At 36.7% G+C, this 19,694-nt stretch overlaps 1 protein-coding gene across 2 annotated transcripts in view; it reads left to right on the forward strand.

Moving 5' to 3' along the window:
- The window catches only part of PEX7 (peroxisomal biogenesis factor 7), a 91,709-nt gene extending 73,349 nt beyond the window's left edge, over positions 1 to 18,360 (forward strand). For both annotated transcript variants that reach the window (XM_053461040.1, XM_053461041.1), the window contains exons 9-10: positions 3,325 to 3,424; positions 17,498 to 18,360. In XM_053461040.1, coding sequence (XP_053317015.1) covers positions 3,325 to 3,424; positions 17,498 to 17,569 — 172 coding nt within the window. In that variant the 3' untranslated portion in view covers positions 17,570 to 18,360. The remainder of the gene's footprint in view (positions 1 to 3,324; positions 3,425 to 17,497) is intronic.
- The last annotated feature ends 1,334 nt before the right edge of the window (positions 18,361 to 19,694 follow it).

A 19,694-nucleotide genomic window follows, 5' to 3' on the forward strand; every position in this document is an offset into this window, starting at 1 on the left:
GAGTGTGTAATTTTGTGCTAGCATGTGTGTCAGTGTAATAATATACATTCAAACTGATGGACATCAGTGCAGCAAAAGGCTTCTTACGGGAGAAGCTCACTGTTGTTGGCTTTCACATTGTATTGTGCAGTTAGTAAAAACTGCAAGTCATACTTTAGTAAATCGACCCCAGATACAATTAGATATTTACAAATAAAAACACTAGTGTACAGTCCTTAACCTATGCCCCCAAGGGGCTCATCTCAGTTGTTGTTAAAGTTGGAATGAAGGACTTATAACATGGGCAGCTCAACCCAAGCATTCTAAAATGACTATTCCCTACCTCAGAACACAAAAATTGCTTTCTTGCATTGCCAAATATTGATACTGCAGGTTACATGCCTCGTTTGTTATGTGGGGCATTCCATCCTTGATTAAAAAAAGTGTCTTATATTTGTTGACTAATGATGTTCAGTGGAAATATTTTTAGATATACCTAACTCATATCATTAGATCCCATTATTGAGATGTGTGTTGGTTCCACTCGTCATGGTTTTGTATTTTTCAGTGCACACTTATTATCAATGCGTTTTTTTACCCATTAACTCTTTACAGCTATATTATTTCCCATCTACAACTGCGATCATAATAAAAGTTGTTATATTTCTTTATTATGGCATTTCATACCTGCTCTGTTTTGTGTGCTTCTAGTTATTGTTTTACTGATTGTTTTTACATGCTGTTTTCTCATACAATGTGTTCTTATGGACATATGATGACCCATGGTTCCTTTTCTCTATCCATCACTGCTATCATTTACTTTGATTATATGTTTACCTTTCATTATGGTCCTGTCGCATTTGATGCTTCTAGCTGGTGCTTCAAGCAGCAAGGTCTCTTTCTCCATAACAGACAAACACTATACATCCTGTGTACAATATTTATGAAGTGGGGAAAAAACAACTTCCCTAATAGTCTAAAAAGTCTAAAATTTAAAGTGTATATGCTAAGAAAATCTTACAGAATCACAAAATCTGTATGATTTCTATTTTTTTTTAAATGTGGAAATTGTAGTCAGGCAAAGAGGAAAAGCTAGTCATTTCTGTGTACTCTTTCTTCAAAATGGACATGAAGGCATTAATGCAGGTTATAATAGACGGCCTTCCAAAGATGCAACATGACTGTGCTGAATGCTTCTTTTTGAAGATTGGGCTGCTGCCAGAAGCTTTGTTTTATTTGCAGTTCCTAATATAGTCACTTTGGGTCATCAAAATTTGCATGTTGAATAGATCATTGTTGTGCCCCCTTTATGTTTTTACATGTATTAAACATGCTTTGGACGTGGCTGGATTTTGCACAGATGGCTGGACTTTCCCGGGGCTGGATGTTGCCAACCCTGAAGTTTTTCATGGAAGACAGTAATACTGTGCTAAGCAAACCCTGCAACCCTGTTTGATTAAACTGTGCTGATTTTGTGTGTTTGTTGAAGTGACTCAGTAAAGGAACATTTGAAATTATTGTTTCCTTTTGAAGATTATTTTTCTAATACAATCAAAGTGAAACGTAGCAATAGCATAATGTACTTTGTGTTTGTGATTTTAAATATTAACTAATAATAAAGAGTAAACAACGTAAAAAGAAGATGAAGGAAATAAGCTGCTAAGTGTTTATTTTTAATCCATCTGCCAGCTGAAGTTGATGATTTCCATTTCAGGCCAACTTGCTTCTTGTCTAGTGTATTTGTTTAAAGAAGTGGTCCCAGGTTTATAATTAATGCTAATTATCCTTGAGTCATTAATATATTGTACATAGATTAATTGACAAACCCATTACATAACTCTTGCTAACAATTAACAATTTAAAGCAAAACACTTGAGATTTTAAAATATACTGTTTAAAGGGATTTTCTCACAACTACAATTATGTGTAAGTATAAATTATTTTTAACTTATAATTATTTATTATATGAAGCAAAATTTGTTCAGCTGTTGTATAGCCTCAAGCTTGGTTAATTCCCAAAGCTAGTTTGTAAGGTTTAATGAATATAATGTTAGTTTAACAAATGCAATATATTAAATCATATACATCTATCTATCTATCTATCTAATCTATCTATCTATATTGTCAGATATTTTAGGCTGGAAAACAAGTATTTTATATACATAAATGTGTGGTCGTACATAAAAATACAACAGGATTGCAAGAGTGAAAAACAAAATAAATGTCCTTGGCATATCCTAATTGCCTGCTTTTTGTTTGTTTAAATTATAGCTGCACTGGCCAGTGTACAGCTATAACCAACATCTAGCTTGGCCCAGCTCTTAAGGAGTAGTGGAAGTTGGCACCTACCTGACTAAAGCTTACTTATTTATTCTAAATCTTACACTTGTTTCCTATGGTTTTCTTATATTGCGAACAAGTCCATTTCAATCTCAATGCCTTGAGAAACCAAGACCCAGATTTGTCTATGCCTACAGTGTACCACCAACTGGCCTTCCCACCTTGTATTGTATTGCTTACAGCAAATGTCAATAAATTTGGATCTAGGAGCCAGCCAAAAAGACAGCTTTCGACAGCAGCTCTAGTGTCTGCACTAGTTTCAGCAGCTAGTTTCTTTTAACCTTTCTATAACACTTGTGTATATAGTAACATAGCAGCCAGTTTGTTTCCACCACTCTGCAACAGTGGTGTATATAGCCTATATTGGAAACTGTACTGCATAGCTCATCCTTCTGTTTCTGTTCAAAAGCTAGGAGCCAGTTTTTATTTTTCTTCCCTAATCGTGTTTTTATTTTCTTGGTGGCCAGGCTTATATACACACACATTCACATTGACACTGACTCCAGCACTATACATAGACACGCTGACTCCAGCACTATGCATATACACACTGACTCTGACACTCTAGTATGCACACACACACTACTCCCACTACCATGTCGCTGCCTATCCTCTCCCATCATGTATCCAGCACCCTATATTTTCCTGCAGGGGTGTGGTGAAGTGAATGCCGCGAGGCACCCAGTGAGGTTACATAACACACATTACGTGACCCCGCTGGGAGCCTCATGGAACCCGCTAAACCACGCCTCTGCAGGAAAGCATAGGGTGCCGGATTCATCATAGCAACCCTGTAAAACCCTGGGGGCTTGTCGAGCACTGGCTTACATGGTGCTTATAATAAAGAAACGCAAACAAATGATTTAACAGTTGAAATTAAATCTGCTGCTTTCTCTTCTAGCATACAAACGGTGAGCATGTCTCTCTAGAACAAATGGTTTGTTAGGCTTTTTCAGATCTAGTTCATTATGTGGATAATAACATATAACTCTATTTTATCCATAGGTTGTGGGATTTTTCAAAGCCCTCTCCCCTGCTTCAGATTGTGGATCATCATACAGAGTTTACTTGTGGCCTTGATTTCAGCATCCACGAACCTGGCCAGGTAATTGATTTAGCAACTGTACTATTAACCTTACTTACTTGGCTGTTTTCTGTTTTGTTTTTGTAGAAACTGCTCAGTTGTTAGAGACCTAAGGGAACAGGCATTAAAAAGAACCATTGCTCAAAGTATAAATTCAAGTTCAGCTGCATTTATTTATAAAGCAGTCACTGTTTAGTTTAGAAAAACGGCGCCTCAAAGGGGATATGATAGCATTATATAAATATATTCGGGGCCAATACAAACCATTGTGTGGAAATCTGTTCATAAGGACTATGCATACGACACGTGGTCATGCGTTTAGACTGGAAGAAAGGAGATTTAGTCCTTACAGTAAGGACAATAAGGATGTGGAATTCTCTGCCTGCAGAGGTAGTTTTATCAGAGTCTGTACAGACGTTTAAACTGCAACTGGATGGATACTTGGAAAAACATAATATTCGGGGATATAATCTTTAATTATGGGGAAACAGCTTATTGATCCAAGGAGAAATCTGACTGCCATTTTGGGGTCAAGAGAGATTTTTTTACCCTGGTTAGTGCAAAATTGGAAAGAGTCAAACTGGGGTTTTTTGCCTTCTTTTGGATCAACAGGAACAAATTAACAGATATAGGAAAGGCTGAACTTTTTTTCCAGCCTATATAACTATGTAACTATGTAACTAACACTCCTAATACAATGCCTTTATGTTGCATGGATAATGAAGGAGAAAACATTGCCAATTACAATTCCAGTGTTTCATTTTTTTTGTCAGTTTCCAGTAATATAAAAACAGTATAAAATGTATTGTGTGGCTTAGATTGCTAGTGCATAGCTAGCTTTCTGTCATACCTTCTGTGGTTGTTAATGTTTGCATTTTCGTTTCAACAGCTTATGTGTCTATCTTGTGTGGTGCAAGTGTAATTGGGCCTACAGAACTTGTGAACCTAAGCAATGAGGAGTTTATACATAAATATTTTCAGGTATCTCAGGTGACGTGGTAGAAGGAGGGTTATTTTTTACTCTTGTGAATAGTGTTATATGAAAGTGAAACTATAAATCAGCAGCAAAAGGGGTCATTCTTTCATACAATGACTCAAATGAAGTTCACTATAATAAAATAATAGGCACGTTTTATATGACACTCGATGGGTTGAAACATCAGTGCAGACAGCCAAAACCTTTATATACAAGGCAGAGGTGATGAAGTTGGCTGCTGTAGTACATATTGTGCGGAACATTTGTTTTTTTGCAGATACTTTTGGTCATATAGTGTATGTGGACACCCCTTATTGAGTTATTGAGTTTAGGTGTTTCTGCCACACCTACTGCTAACAGAGGTATAAAATCAAGCACATGTCAGCTCCATAAACCATGGCAATATATGAGTCATACTGAAGTTGACCTTAAACAAGGCATGCCACCTTTTCCACAAGTCAGTTTGTGAAATTTCTGCCCTGCTAAATTTGTCCCAATCCACTATAAATGCTATTTTTGTGAAAGCATCTAGAAGTAAACCAACAGCTCAGCCATGATGTGGTAGACCACACACATGCATAGTAGAGCTGCCAAGTGCTGAAGCTTTGCTAGTTCAAATTAGTGAACTTGTTCGCTTGCAAGCACTCTCAGTATAGTGACCCTTTTTACCATAAGAGTAAATGAGAAACCCACAGTGTTGAGTGTTCCTGTTCGTTTAGTCATAATTTCCCTTTGTGGAATGAAAAAGGTGGAATAGGCTAGATCACAGATTCAACATGACCTCCTCCTGGCTTTCTACTATTAATCATTTATAATAGGAAACACTTCCTTTAACAATAACCTCTCATGCTAGTAATTTACATATACAAGATAGGTCTTATATGCACAGAACTTTGGTTCCATCACACTGGCAAAACGGTAAAATATCATATGACTTATTTGTCGCATTTAAAACAGACACATACCTTTTTTAACACTGGTTTTAACACCTTTTTAGTTTTCACATTAAGGTGTTAACCAGCCTCCATCACTTCAGTTGCTGTGCTCAGCCTTTCAAATAACAGTCTGAACCTCCCAAAATGCCATAACGTATATTAAACATTAACTTTTTTTTATAACATTCTCAATCCTCTTGCCCTATATAGGGTAATCACCAATTTTATTATGAGAAAAGAAAAAATCAAGGGAATAAGATGGCTGGGTTTACAGTTATGATGGGAACGACCTGTACCCCGACTGGTTACACCTGCTAGACAATCCTTCCTTCTCCCCATGGCCACTGGGAACACAAACTTCAACCGTCAGGCAGGACTAGCGTCAAAGACATCGGAAAACATAGCTCTTTGGGAACCTTGGCGGCAATGTAGTATACAGAATCATAGCAATATAGTGCCCCAATAACATTACCCCAATAACAAGACAGGACTCGTATTGAGGTAAAACAGGAACTAACTTTATTGAGGAAACAATCACCACCAGCCTCCAAGAGCCTTTCAATAGGCTGGCGGTGAGCATGCATCACACAATATGCAGATCATATGCAAATTAGTTATAACAGAAAACCACACCAACTTACTCAATCCTGCCATCAGAACCAATAACATTGGTCAGACAGGCACAGGGAAAGGGGGAAACTGAGATCAAGAGAGCTCTGGCTCTCTCACTGTTGCCACTCTTTACCCCTAATCAGGTACAGGGTGACTTAAACATAAATCCAAGCAAGGGAACAGATATTGCAATGCAATTAGTGTCCAATGTTGTCTGCTGAAGTCTGTAATGCAATCCAGCGGTCCACAGTCTATAATGGGAGATACAGCCTCCAGGCGCCCCCCAAGTCACGGAGGCTTATGTGACAACAGTTATGACCCCTAGTTATGGTACCCCTAGGCACAATTACAATATAGTTTGCTACTTTATTCTGTAATCCATGAACACCCAGACAGCAAGGCCGGCCATAGGGTTTCTAGTGTTCTAGGTAAACATTATCTCCTGCATACCCTTCCCTGCCTATGGGGGGACCTGTTAGTAGCACCAGGTTCAAGTTTGTGTGTATAGTAGGGCTTACTTAGCAAAACATTATATACCAATATGGTATTTCATTATATTTGTTTCCCAATGTATGTGCAATTACTGAAACAATGTATAATTTGTATACAGCAACAGACTCAAGTACAGCAATACCCCATATGCATGGATAGGGCATGTTTTTTTTTTACCTTGTGAGGTCAAATTGCATTACAGTTTTCAAACTAGGAATTTTGAAAGATCACTTTTGCTAGGTCCATGTCTCATTTGAGGCACATTAGAGGTCTTATATTTCGAAAACTAGACAGCAGAGGGGCATACGGGCATAGTCCAGCTGATTTCACGCCAACATCTTTCAAAATTGCTGTACCACTCGAATGAAGAAACACTCAGCCCCTTCCCTGAAGCTGCCAGCAATCATCAGGATTGAGCCATCTGTAGGAGTGATCAAAGGCTCGGGGGGGCTTAAGCAAAATTCCGAAAGGTTGGGTCTGTGGCCATACTCCACAGACTCAAAAATGCAAAAGATATTTGTTATATATACATAAGTGCGTAAACAAAGAATGTTAATGTGAACGATTTATTTTCCATGTAAATCCTATATTGTGTTTTAGCAGAATCATAATATGCCAGTTTTTCCTTTTTAATTAATTTGTCATTTAAAATTGTACTAAGTATGAAGATTATGCAAGCCTATCTTGGAAAAAAATGCAGAAAACATTTAAATGCTTTGTTGCCATAGTGAAGGACACTGTACATTTATAAATTACATATGGGGTATAAAGAATGGGAGCCTTCTGTATAGGAACATTTCCTTCAAATACACGTGTGTAAGATATATACAAACTAGACTTATGCAAATGAACCAAAACTATTCAGACTACTTTTTCATTTTGTTTTTGATCCATTTGTTTTAGGACAAAAAATTTGTTTCCTGCCTTTTGGGTTTAGGTGAAATTCAGAGGGCTTTTCCATTCAGAAACAAAATGTATTGTCATTCACCTTCACTCACACTCTGTCACAGTCTCTCAGACTCTTACTCACACTCTTATTCACTTTTTCTCATGCTCTCTTTCCCTACCTTCTTAGCCGACCGATTCTGTGTCGCCGTCTCCCTTTCCACAGCTCCGCTTCTTCTCTTGCCTCTTCTTATTCTTCTGTGTCCAATTCTCCGTGGTATCATCCTGGTACTTCCGCAAATACTTTTGCTCCGCCCTTTTGTGGAAGTACTTCAAGTAACCTGAATATTGCAGATGGAGTCGCAAAGAAAGAGAAACACTTCTCTTTTTCTGCGTTTGTTGCATTGGGAGTACCTGATCGTTTTCTGACACTTGTACAAATTCACGAAATTGGCAAATTTTGTTAAAATGAAAATTTTTATGAATCCGAATGCACAAGTCTAATAGACAATATTGATGTATCAAAAATAGTCTCTATACAGTCACATTGAATTATTATGTTAATTTCTCCCTCTCTCTCGCTATAGATTTTATATAATTTAGTGCTTTTATAAAATTTATGTTGGTCTACAATAGGGGAAGAGTATCTACACAGGCATAAATATTTTATTTTTAGCTGTGTAATTGATTGTGTACATTTTCCTAATATATTGCAGTGTCAGAATTATGACTAATAGGCTTTTGTGAAGCAATGATCCAGGTTTTCTTCGTTATGAGGATGCACATACAGAAGTGAATAATAAAAAGTTGTCCCTGTCACCCATTCCAATTAGAATCCCATCCCTCATTGATTACTAATTGTATGAGGTTTCAGATCACTGAAACAGAACAAAGTATAGGAAAGATGTTTGTTCCAATTCCAAGGATTATATCAACAAAAAGCAAAAACATTTGTATACAGGAGACAAATCCTGTGTACCTATTTACTATTAGCAGTTAGTTATTTGGGATATAAAATGCATTTGTACCTGGCCTCTCCTCTAACTGCAGCTTGCTAGGTGCTGATCTACAACTCTCATGATACTTTAGAAGTATGCCACAAAGCTGGATTTTGCAAAATGATATATGTGAAGGAGTTAAGACCACAGCTCTCCTGCCAACACCCCCTTTAGTGAATAACCCAGAAAGCTGAATAGTTTTGATTTCAGCAGTGTCTTAGGTAGCCCCCTGAACATGACTGCATAAGTAAGTATTTTGTAAGTTCTTTCATATGCATCCATTTAACCTGCAAAATAAAAAAACATGGAGAAACTGGAGTTGAACGCAAAGCTTACAGAAACGAGAGTGAAATTTGCATTACATAATATTATTATACTTTTTTTAATTAAGCCTGGTAGATACGATTCACTTGGAAACCCAAAATATAAGCTAATTGAAAAATAAACTCTAAAGGTTGATATGAGTTTATGCAGCATGGCCGAATGAATGTGCCTTTAAAAATGTGAGATGTTGGCTTTCACTGACTGTGAATGTGCATTGATCTTGCAAATATTTTTCAATAAACAAACGTGCAGTACATTATGGTACATTTAATTTTCTAGCTGGCTCTAAACTTTTTTTTATTGTATTATTATTTACATGCCACTACGTCAACTGTGCATGGCAGAATAACATTAATCTTAGACTCTTAATGTTGGATAAAGCCTGGCCCAAATATAAATTAATAATCCGGAGAGAACAAACTAGTCTGGCTTGAAAACGAAAATTTATTGTGATGATAATTTGGAAAAATCAGCATGTGGTGCCTTACCCCAGGACATACGCATTTTTTCCTTATGATAATGTTTCAAAACTGGAAAGACAAAACACATCCCTTGACTGCACAAGTAGTATATATATATATATATATATATATATACACACTATTTGTATATATTTTTGATATTGCATAAATGAATCACTCTCAGATCAAAATATGATATCTTATTCTGATGTATCATATAACAATCTATACCTTGCTCTGCATCAAAACAATGTTGGAGTGGAGCCTATCCATTATGTGAGCATGTAGATCAGGTGAGTGATGACTATGGGATGGGATGGGATCTATGACCGCTCAGTGTTGCACTAGCCTGAAAGAACAGTGAGGCGTATATGGTGCTTTCTAATGAGAGACTTTTTATCATGAAGTTGAATGAAGTGATCATGTATGTTACGTTAGAAACAATTTAATACATTTGTGCCTTTGTAATGTGCTGCACAACAAATCAGCAGTTTTCAATAGTTTTTGTTATTAGATTTGTTTTAATATCTGCTATATTTTGCTTTACTTTTCATTAATCAGTTGAGCTTTTTATGAATGTCAAATGTTTAGCAAAGTTATATAAAATTTTATGAAAGATATCTCAATACAGGGCACATTTTGTATTCCTAAACTTTTTGACCTACACATGCAGAAGCATACCCACTAAATGCACATTATGCATACCCACTAAATGTTAAAAAGTATATTGAGTAATTCAAAAGAAGCTGGTTTTTGTTTTGTTTTTTTCAACAAAATTTTGAGAAGGCAGTTTGCTTGAAAACAGTGATCTGACAGCCACTCACTGCTTCTGCTGTGAGTCCCACATGATTTTTACCTAGATCACTAGATCTATACTGTATCTTACCTGTATCTTACCTGTATCCTCTCTACTACTTTTGAGCCAACAAAACAGTAAGCGGTGCGAGATGGCTTCTTTAGCACAAAGCATCAGCAGATTAGTAGATACACCTCATTTTATTTGCAAGTGGTAAATGAACACTAAAGTTAGTTCCTATGAGACAAGCTAAATTTGTTTTAAACATTTACTGGCATTTTAAATAGGTTATTTTAAAGTTTTAATTTTAAAAATCAATAAGCCTGCCGTATGTGTTTTCATGAAGCTGTGATAACAGAGCTGGGTTCACAACCCATCTCTACCAAGGAACAATTGTTCCAAACACCCTACTTCCTGGTCAGGTCACCCTGCTTGTCCTCCATAGTTAATGGGTGTCTTTAAGTGTTCAAGGTTTATGGCTTATTAGTGGTATTGTGCTTAGTATATTGCACTTTTTATCCACCTGTATTGGGGATAATAATCTAATAAGTTATGTAAACATGTTCAATGAGAAATGCTAGTTACTTCCAGTCATCCTGCTGACAGTTTCAGTGAAAGAACTCTCAGCAAGATAAGGGCCTTGAGCTGAAACTGACTTTTGTGTGAATTATTATAGAAATATTGGGAAATGAAACAAGATCTGTATTTGCTTCATTTTACCAAAACACTGTATAAGTATTTGCAGATAATTGATTCTTTAATAAAAGATCTCAGTACAGTGTTTATAGTGTGTATATACGCCATGGGACCTTTTTAATGACTCAGTTGCCTGAATTATTTGAGTTGTTTGATTAATTGGTGGCATTTGAGACTCTCTGCTCTACCAGCAAAGGGAGACTATATAGCTGCTCCTTACCAAAGGGTGTAACTATAAACATTAGTAATAACAGACAGTTTTCAGTACAGTAACTCATAGATGGACTACATCTGGCAAACCACTTATTAGAATAGAATTCCTATTAGACTTGCTGCTCATCTGTACAGGATATATATACTCTCTCTACTCAGGACTGCCCTACAATCAACAATTGATTGATCCTCAACTTCTGGGCTCACCTTTGCGGCCACAGTTATTGTGCTTCTTAAAAATGAATGGTGCTGGGTACAGTGTACTGTGTAGGCAGTGTCCACAGTTATGGAAATGTGGTAAGTCTCTTTTTGGATGACCATGTTTCCCACAAGTTAAGTGCCTAAACACAAAGAAGCCAGAGGTTACTCAAAGACCGGTGAACTAGACAAGAACTCACACTCTCAGAGTGAATCTGTTAACGATTGTATATGCAATTTAACAACCCAGTTTAGCCAGATAGCTAATTAATTTACCCTTGATAGCTCAACTCATCATCATCATCATCTTAGTATAACCCAATAGCTGAGCTTGATGGGGACACAAATTACTTCTGTCCATGCTTGACTTCTGAAAGGGAACAAATGACTTGCCCATAGACTTGGTCATGGCAGATTCCATAAATCAAAACCCCAATCAACTGAACTCCACAGGGCACTGAGCGATGCTATGTAAAATTCACTTTGTCCATAAATACCCAGTTACCTGCTATATTGATTAGTTAATCATAGCAACATTTCCTAAATCTCTATTCAGCTATCCTTTTCCTGTTTATAGTTATGTTTTGGTTTTCTAATTTTAGACAGGAAAATGTGCATATGGCCGTTTCCTTTATCCATACCACCACGAGGCAGGAATGCAACAATTTATCTTCAGTTCAGTGGAAGTTACAGATCTAGCTATTAACATTGGTAAAGGACATGCTTGCTGAGGGCAAAACATATTTTTTTGCAGAAAGCTGAATATGGGAGAAAAATAAACAGGGTACTGTAAAATCAGGTTCTTTTGCTGCAAACACCTACTGCTTTTTTCCTCCAACTCTTATTTATTGAAATATTTCACAGGTGTATAGATATCACAGCAATGTCAGTTAAAGCAGGGCAAGCAGTACTTTTCTTTGTATGGTGTCACCCTGCATTTTAAACTTATTTGCTTAGTTGTAGGAGTCCAATGTATTCTCCGTTGGCAGTTGGGTTCAGGATTGAACACAGTCGATACTAATAGCACCCTACCCAGCTAGACAGTCTAACATAGTAGGTGACAGGCAGGGGAGGAAGAGATCTGCAGACCGAGGAAGAGTTAAGGTTTTACACGTAACAGTAGTCATAAAACTAGAAAAAGCTCTTTTCACTTTTATACTAAAATAAGTATTTTGCGTACCACATGTTGAGGAACTTTTCCTTATGTTAACGATATATTATAGCGTAGTCATACCTTGACACTTGCTAGGCTCGGAGTGGAAGATCCAGGAACTGGAGCTGATCATCGGGTCTCCATACTCCAGGGCAGTGAATGATCCCTTTTCTAGTATATTGGTGATAGCCCTTCCAATATGCGCTGCCCGCGCTACCGCCCTAATATATCCTAAAATGTTTTTTTAAAACTTAAGTTTAGTATGTGTTATATCTCTGTTGACTTTAGGCCCACATAGAGATAAAACATGTTAAACAAACTAGTCTGCCAGATGGGCTGCATGCATTCCCACAGTTCCCTGGACGATGCCATCTGGGATTAAGCTAGGATTCAAGAGAAGGTAAATCTTGGTTAGTGATGCATAACCCAGGCAACCATATTAAAAACCATCAGGAACCATCACCAGTAGCATTCATGTAAAATTACTTGTATATATATTCTATTTTGATGCCATAAAGTACATATAATGTGTCATACTTACCTGTGGCTGACATTATCTACACATTTTTGAATGGTTTACTTCAATGCATCTAAAATTTACTTTTGCAATGGAAAATGTTGTCTTCACAGCTTTCACGACATCCGAATTAATGAAAACTAGTTTGTTGTGAAAATGTTTAGTTATAAAATACTTTATTTATTTTTTATTTTATCTAGGGGGAGAACTAGCATATTGTTTGTTTTCTGTCCAAAAATGCATTTCCTCAGTCCACCTGTGTTTAGCCTATAAGAACCAATAAGATTCTACTGAGAGTTAGAAATGTGAATTTAAAGGGGGCCCTCACATATCATATGTATTAAATTCCATATGGCTGGAGTGTCTTTTTAATTAGTGAAACCTTACAAATCTTTACAACAAGCAAAAGATGGTGCTCCATATGGTACACATAATGTGTGTTCCTTAAACATGCGTATTGCTAATAAGTTAACCAAATGACATAGATTTATTTAGTATATAGAACTATAAATATGTATGATTAGGAAACACAAAAGATTCACTTTAACTTTTAACATGTCATTTTGTCACCTTCTCTTCAATGTGTTTTAAAATTCAGATTGGAAGAAAGGAGATTTAGTTTAAAGCAGAGGAAATGGTTTTTTACAGTAAGGACAAGGATGTGGAATTCTCTGCCTGCAGAGGTAGTTTTATCGGAGTCTGTACAGACATTTAAACTGCAACTGGATGGATACCTGGAAAAACATAATATTCAGGGATATAATCTTTAATTATGAGGAAATCTGACTGCCATTTTGGGGTCAAGAAGGGATTTTTTTCCCTGGTTAGTGCAAAATTGGAAAGAGCGAAACCGGGGTTTTTTTTGCCTTCTTTTGGATCAACAGCAACAAATTAACAGATATAGGAAAGGCTGAACTTAATGGACGCATGTCTTTTTTCAGCCTATGTAACTATGTAAAATCACCCACTACCTTTTCCAGCACACCATCTCATCCTCTATCTAGGCCAGATTCCCCATTTTGCCTGCTGCACAAAAGAGAGAATGCTACAAAGATGCAGTAGGAAATACTGGTGTAAAATGAATTGCAATTACCTGTTTCTTTTACTCATAACACCTAAAACCTGGTCACTGAAACAACATTTATCAATATAATAAGTAAATAGTTGCTATTTCACCCATACCTGTGACTATTCTAGTTTCTTTCTGGCACTTCAGGCCAGTGTAATAATATCAAAGCCCTTTTTTACATTTCTTTGCTCAAATCAAGCCTACCTCACACCAGCCTTCCTCCTCATCAGCTCTTGTCCGCTCCATAAGAAAGAGAAGAATGAACAGACACTTCCAGTCTTTTTGCATTTTCTTCATTTTCAAATACACCATGTTTTCATTCTATTTTTTTCTGTCTTTCTAACATGTTGAGCGGCAAAGGGCACAGCCATTTGCGTTTCAGAAAGTTAAGCTTAACTTTGACTTTTTTTGTCCTTTGAACAGTGAACAATAGGGTCATTGGTTACAGTTTATTACATGTTACATCTAACTTAACTCATGTTTCTTTAATGCAAATAATCTTGGCAGCTTGTACCATTTTTTTTTCACAGTGTTATGTGCTCACTACGCTATGCATCACTACATACCTGCTCTGATAAGCTTTTACCATTACCAGTTTCAGGGAAGCTACAGTACTGTATTTAAATAATACTTTGTACAATGGTCATAATGTATCATTTCTTTAAGCAGTCATGTTCACAGTTCCTATGCATTGTTCAGTATACTTGTTAAACCCACAGCCACCTTTTCTATCTGCTTATGAGAGCTGACATGTACCTGCTATAAGATGGGATTCAATCAAATAATAATGCATTTTTTTTTACATAATTGGCAAACAAATTCCTACTGTTTCTATACATATTGGTGTGTGTGTGTTACAGCTATATTATTATTAGTATAATTCTGAGCTCCTGAAAAAAAACTGGTCAGGGAGGCTTACAAGAGGCCTACTGCAACATTAAAGTACTGGCTGTGTCCTACATGTGTACTGTGTCACAACAATCTCCCGTATTCGTCATATGAATGGGGTAGGGTGGCAAGATGGAAGCCTTTTCTTACAAAGAAAAACATCCAAGTCCAGCTGAAGTTTGCAAAAACTAAAGCATGTGGGAAAATGTGTTATGGTCTCATGAAACCAAGGTTGAACTTTTAGGCCATAATTCCAAAAGGTACGTTTGGCGCAAAAACAACACTGCACATCACCCAAAGAACACCATACCCACAGTGAAGCATGGTGGTGGCAGCATCAATCTTTGGGGCTGTTTTTCTTCAGCTGGAACCGGGGCCTTAGTCAGGGTGGAGGGAATTATGAACAGTTCCACCTACAAGGCAATTTTGGCACAAAACCTTCAGGTGTCCGTTAGGAAGATGAAGAGGAAGTTCACCTTTCAGCACAACAACGACCCAAAGCACACATCCAAATCCACAAAAGCATGGCTTCACCAGAAGAAGATTAACGTTTTAGAATGGCCCAGCCAGCGCCCAGACCTGAATCCAATTGAACATCTATGTCCTTGCAATCTGACAGATTTGGAGCGCATTTACAAAGAAGAGTGGGCATATATTGCCACGTCAAGATGTGCCATGCTAATAGATAACTACCCAAAAAGACTGATTGCTGTAATAAAATAATAAAAGGTGCTTTAACAAAGTATTAGTTTAAGGTTGTGCACACTTATGCAACCAGGTTATTGTGAGTTTTTTATTTATAGTCCCCCCCTCCAAGATTTCAGCTTGTTTTGCAATTGAATTGTTTGTTATAGGTCACATTAAAGTATGTGGGGTGGTAGTTTGACAGACTGCTAAGACTGCATTAAAAAAATGGGAATTACAATGGCATGCTAGAAGGAGGCTGGGAAGAATTCCACTGGAGGAACAGATCGAAGGTGTTAGGGTATGTAGAAAATAGACCAGGTAAGATGAGAGGGAATGAGACGAGAGCAAGAGGAAAGAAGTATAACAGAAACCTCATCTTCTGTGACTAGGAAGAATTTATTTACTCAGCTGATGATTTTGTTCTCCAGATTTTCCAGATATAGATTACAACATGTGTGTATGTAGGTACACATGACCAAAATTATTTGCACCTGGCAATTACACCTATCTGAGCTTGTTGGACCATTTGAAAACCATGGGCATTAATATGTTGCGCCCTCCCCTTTTTTTGCACCCTTCACTCTTCTTGAAGGGCTCATTCAGCCAAAAGAGCATTTTTGAGGCCAGGCACTGATGTTGGACAAGAAGGCTTGTCTTGCAATTGGTCTTCCAATTCATCCCAAAGATGTTCAAGAGGGTTAAGGTCTGGGCTCTGTGCAGGCCACTCGAATTCCTCCATAACAGTCCTGCCAAACTATGAATTTTGCTTTGTGCACAGGGACACAGCTATACAGGAAAGGGCCTTCCCCTAACTAGTGCCACAAAGTTTGAAGCATACAACTGAATAAAAAGTACTTGTATACTGTAGCATTAACATTACCTTTCACTGGAACTAACTGACTTAGCCCAAACCCTGAAAAATATCCCTTGTTTACCAAACTTTGCATTCTGGTAGGTAGGGTAATCCTGGCATCTACCATCCCCAGATTCACCGATCAGACTTCCAGATAGTGAAGCATGATTCATCACTGCAGAAAAGGTGTTTCCGCTGCTCTAGAACCCAGTTGCAGTGTGCTATGCACTGCTCCAGCCAACACTCGGCATTGGGCATAATGGTCTTTGACTTGTATGCAGCTGCTCTGCCAGGGAAAGCCATTTCGTGAAGTGATGAACGTACAGTCCTTGTGCTGATCTTGCTTCCAAAAGCAATTTGGAACTCTGTAGTGAGTGATGCTACAGAGGACACTTGGTGACACTGCTCTGTGGGTGTGCATGACCTACAACCTCATGGCTGAGCTGTTCTTAATTCTACACAATTGCACTTCACAACAATAGCACTTACAGTGGACTGGACAGATCTACCAGGGCAAAAATGTTGTCCTATAACACTGCCATGTTTAAAGTCACTGAGCTCTTCAGTACATTATTTTTCAACGGAGATGATATACCTATGTGATTTATTTCACAAACCTGTTAGCAATGAATGTAGCTCAAACGCATGAGCTTAATATCTAGGAGGGATGTCCACATACTTTTGGTTATATAGTGGATATGTGTAGATAGATAGAAATGTATTAAAAATTCAAAAAAAAGCTTATACGTTTATAAGCTTATAAGTGGAATCTAGCAAACATTTTGGAATTTAAAACTTTCTTTTGTCTATCTAGCCTGTGATGTGCTGTGTACAGCCCATCATGTTCTAAGTGTGCAATCAAAATGTATGTACCACACATGCTATGCAAATGTATCAAGTAACAGGAGCTTTTAAGAAAATTCTTTAGTTTTCATTTTGTTAATATAGAAAATAGGTAAAATATTAACTTGAGGAGGGGTGGACTTTTACCATTATATCACAAAATCAGATTCCTGTTTATATGGTTGCCACCTAAAAGTAACAAAACTATGAAAATTAGACTGGCATCACAGAAGGAAAATGTGTCCCAACCACCCAGCACTCAGTGTTCCATTTATGAATAGCTTAACTCGTCGTGAAATTTATACATAGGGTTCTCTAAGTAAAATTTAGGCTGTTTATTTGTAAGTTTTATTTAAGTGTGTGACTTCCTGGAAGGAAAAATATTTCTGGACTGCTGGCACTTAAAGAAATATTTTTTGTAGTTTCATGGTGATTCATTTTAGAACAAGGTATGCATATTTGTTTTAATAATCAGATTTTTTTTGTTTTATTTTCCAGATAGCAGACTGTGCATGGGACGAAACTGTGAAGATATACTCCCCATCATGTCTGTCCTTACCTTTTTCTTAACAGTTTTTTTCTAATTTTAAAATATGATTAGGAAACATTCTGTATCCACTATCATTATGACATAACCTTTTTTTGAGGAACTGAAAATCTTTTACATCTCTGATTTGTTTAAATGTTATTTTGATCTTGGTAATAATTTAAGTGTGTTGCAGGAAGTGTGTGTAATAAAAAAAATATAAGCCAGAATGATGGTATAATATGTATGAATGAAGGATTATTCATTAATTCATGGATCAATATGCCCTAACTTTATACGTGTTTGTACATGTATAATTTTTTAAAGGTACTACCCATTTTAAAAATCGTAACATAAATATTGAAACAGCTAATATGAAGACAATATTTAGTCATGCCTCAAAACCATTTAACTGATGTGGCAAATGTGCTTGTTGTTGCCATGGTAACATAGTTCTACCATTTTCTCAGTACTCTTCTACCGGAATGACATTACTGTGGACATCAGTTTGCGTGCCATTTGACACATAAGGGGAGGAGGCTAGAAAGATAGTAAATATTTATTTTTTAACGGTAAATATGACTAAAATAACTGTATTGTAGTGTGAAAAGGTTATAACAAAATCACTATTAAAGACAATGCTTTATATTAAATCCAAATAAACAAAATAAGTAGCAGGGTTATTGTGTGCCTGTGTTATTATTTTGGGTGGGAGTTTAATGCAATGATGGACATATAATGTAATTCATTCTAATGAGCTGTGTTTCCTGACCTTTTATTCAGTGTTAGATTATTTTAACTGTTCTAAAAATAAAGTGGCAGTTTTTGACAGATATTGAAGTGTATTTTTCTATCAAATAAAAGTTGTTAATATGTGTGTACATGTATGTATATTTTGTCTACTTATAAAACATTTACTCAAACCCCATCGACGTTAAATGTAGGGTTTTACCAGAGTTAATAAACAATTCAATGTAGCATAACTGTTGCAAAAGTATGCAACAGTGAGTTTTCTTGTTTATTTAAAATTACAACTCCCATGAATGTCAGAAAATGGCTGATCATGGAAACATAGCTAACAGGTGACTTGTTAATGGTATTTTTCTTGTACCAATCATTAAATGCCTCATTGTAATGACTGGGCCATTAAACAAGGGGGAGGGGAGTGTATAAAAAGTGATCCTGGTGCAAAGTTATAACTACCAGCTTTATTACCCTTTAATAGCAGAATTTTAACATTCTGCATGCAGAACTATTGACAGACGGTTTCTCTTTTTAGGGCCAGAAATCCTTTTAAACATAAAAGGGAAAAAATATTTTGTAGATCCAATTCAGAATCGCCTGAACCAGATATATACTGCTCAATAAACCAGTATTTTCTGCATCTGTAACATTTTAGTCATTTCTTTTATTCTGGAAGTGTAGCTTGAATAGTCTAGTAGAACATACTTATTTGAATCAATAAGGAATTCCTTTCTAAATTCATACATTAACATTCTTTATAGAATCTACTCATGCATGCTTTTTTTCATCCAGTATATATATATATATATATAGTTCTTGCAAATCTCAATTGACTGTGTTGTTCAAATCTCTATCTGATTTTTACGGCTGAGGAATAGTGAGGTACTGACTAGCATTCAGCGATTACCGTCTTGTGAGTTAACCCTTTAGATGTCTTGTTGCAGACATAAACTAATATGTGCTTTTCACTTCTAGGCTGTAATATCAAATGATGTTACACCTAAAAATATAGCCTATTTGTTCAGCCCTGTATGTACGTCTAAATACACAATGGGATGCTGTCAATTCCTTTTCAGTTGTAAGCTCTGCCTTTTCTCTGTTCTCTGTCTCTCTCTGTCTGACTGTGATTGTGAGCAGGAGAGACAGAAAACTGGGTCCCTGGGTCCTAAAACAGTTTTTTTTTTATTTTAACCAGACCCTAAGGATTTTTATATGTGTTTCGGGTTGTTAGTGTGCCCGGTTATTGACAAGAAAACACCACAATAAAAGTAAAACGTGGTTTATTGTGGCTTTTCTTTAACCCCTGCGTGACAAAGGCTGATTTCATTTTTTGTACCCTTCGTGAAATGGCCGTTTTAACATTTCTGCGCTGCTCGTGTTTAGCTGTAATTTTCTTCTTTCCCGTTTACTGAACCCACACAAGTT

Source organism: Spea bombifrons, chromosome 3 (genome assembly GCF_027358695.1).
Source record: "Spea bombifrons isolate aSpeBom1 chromosome 3, aSpeBom1.2.pri, whole genome shotgun sequence".
In the NCBI taxonomy this organism is placed as follows: Eukaryota; Metazoa; Chordata; class Amphibia; order Anura; family Pelobatidae; genus Spea; species Spea bombifrons.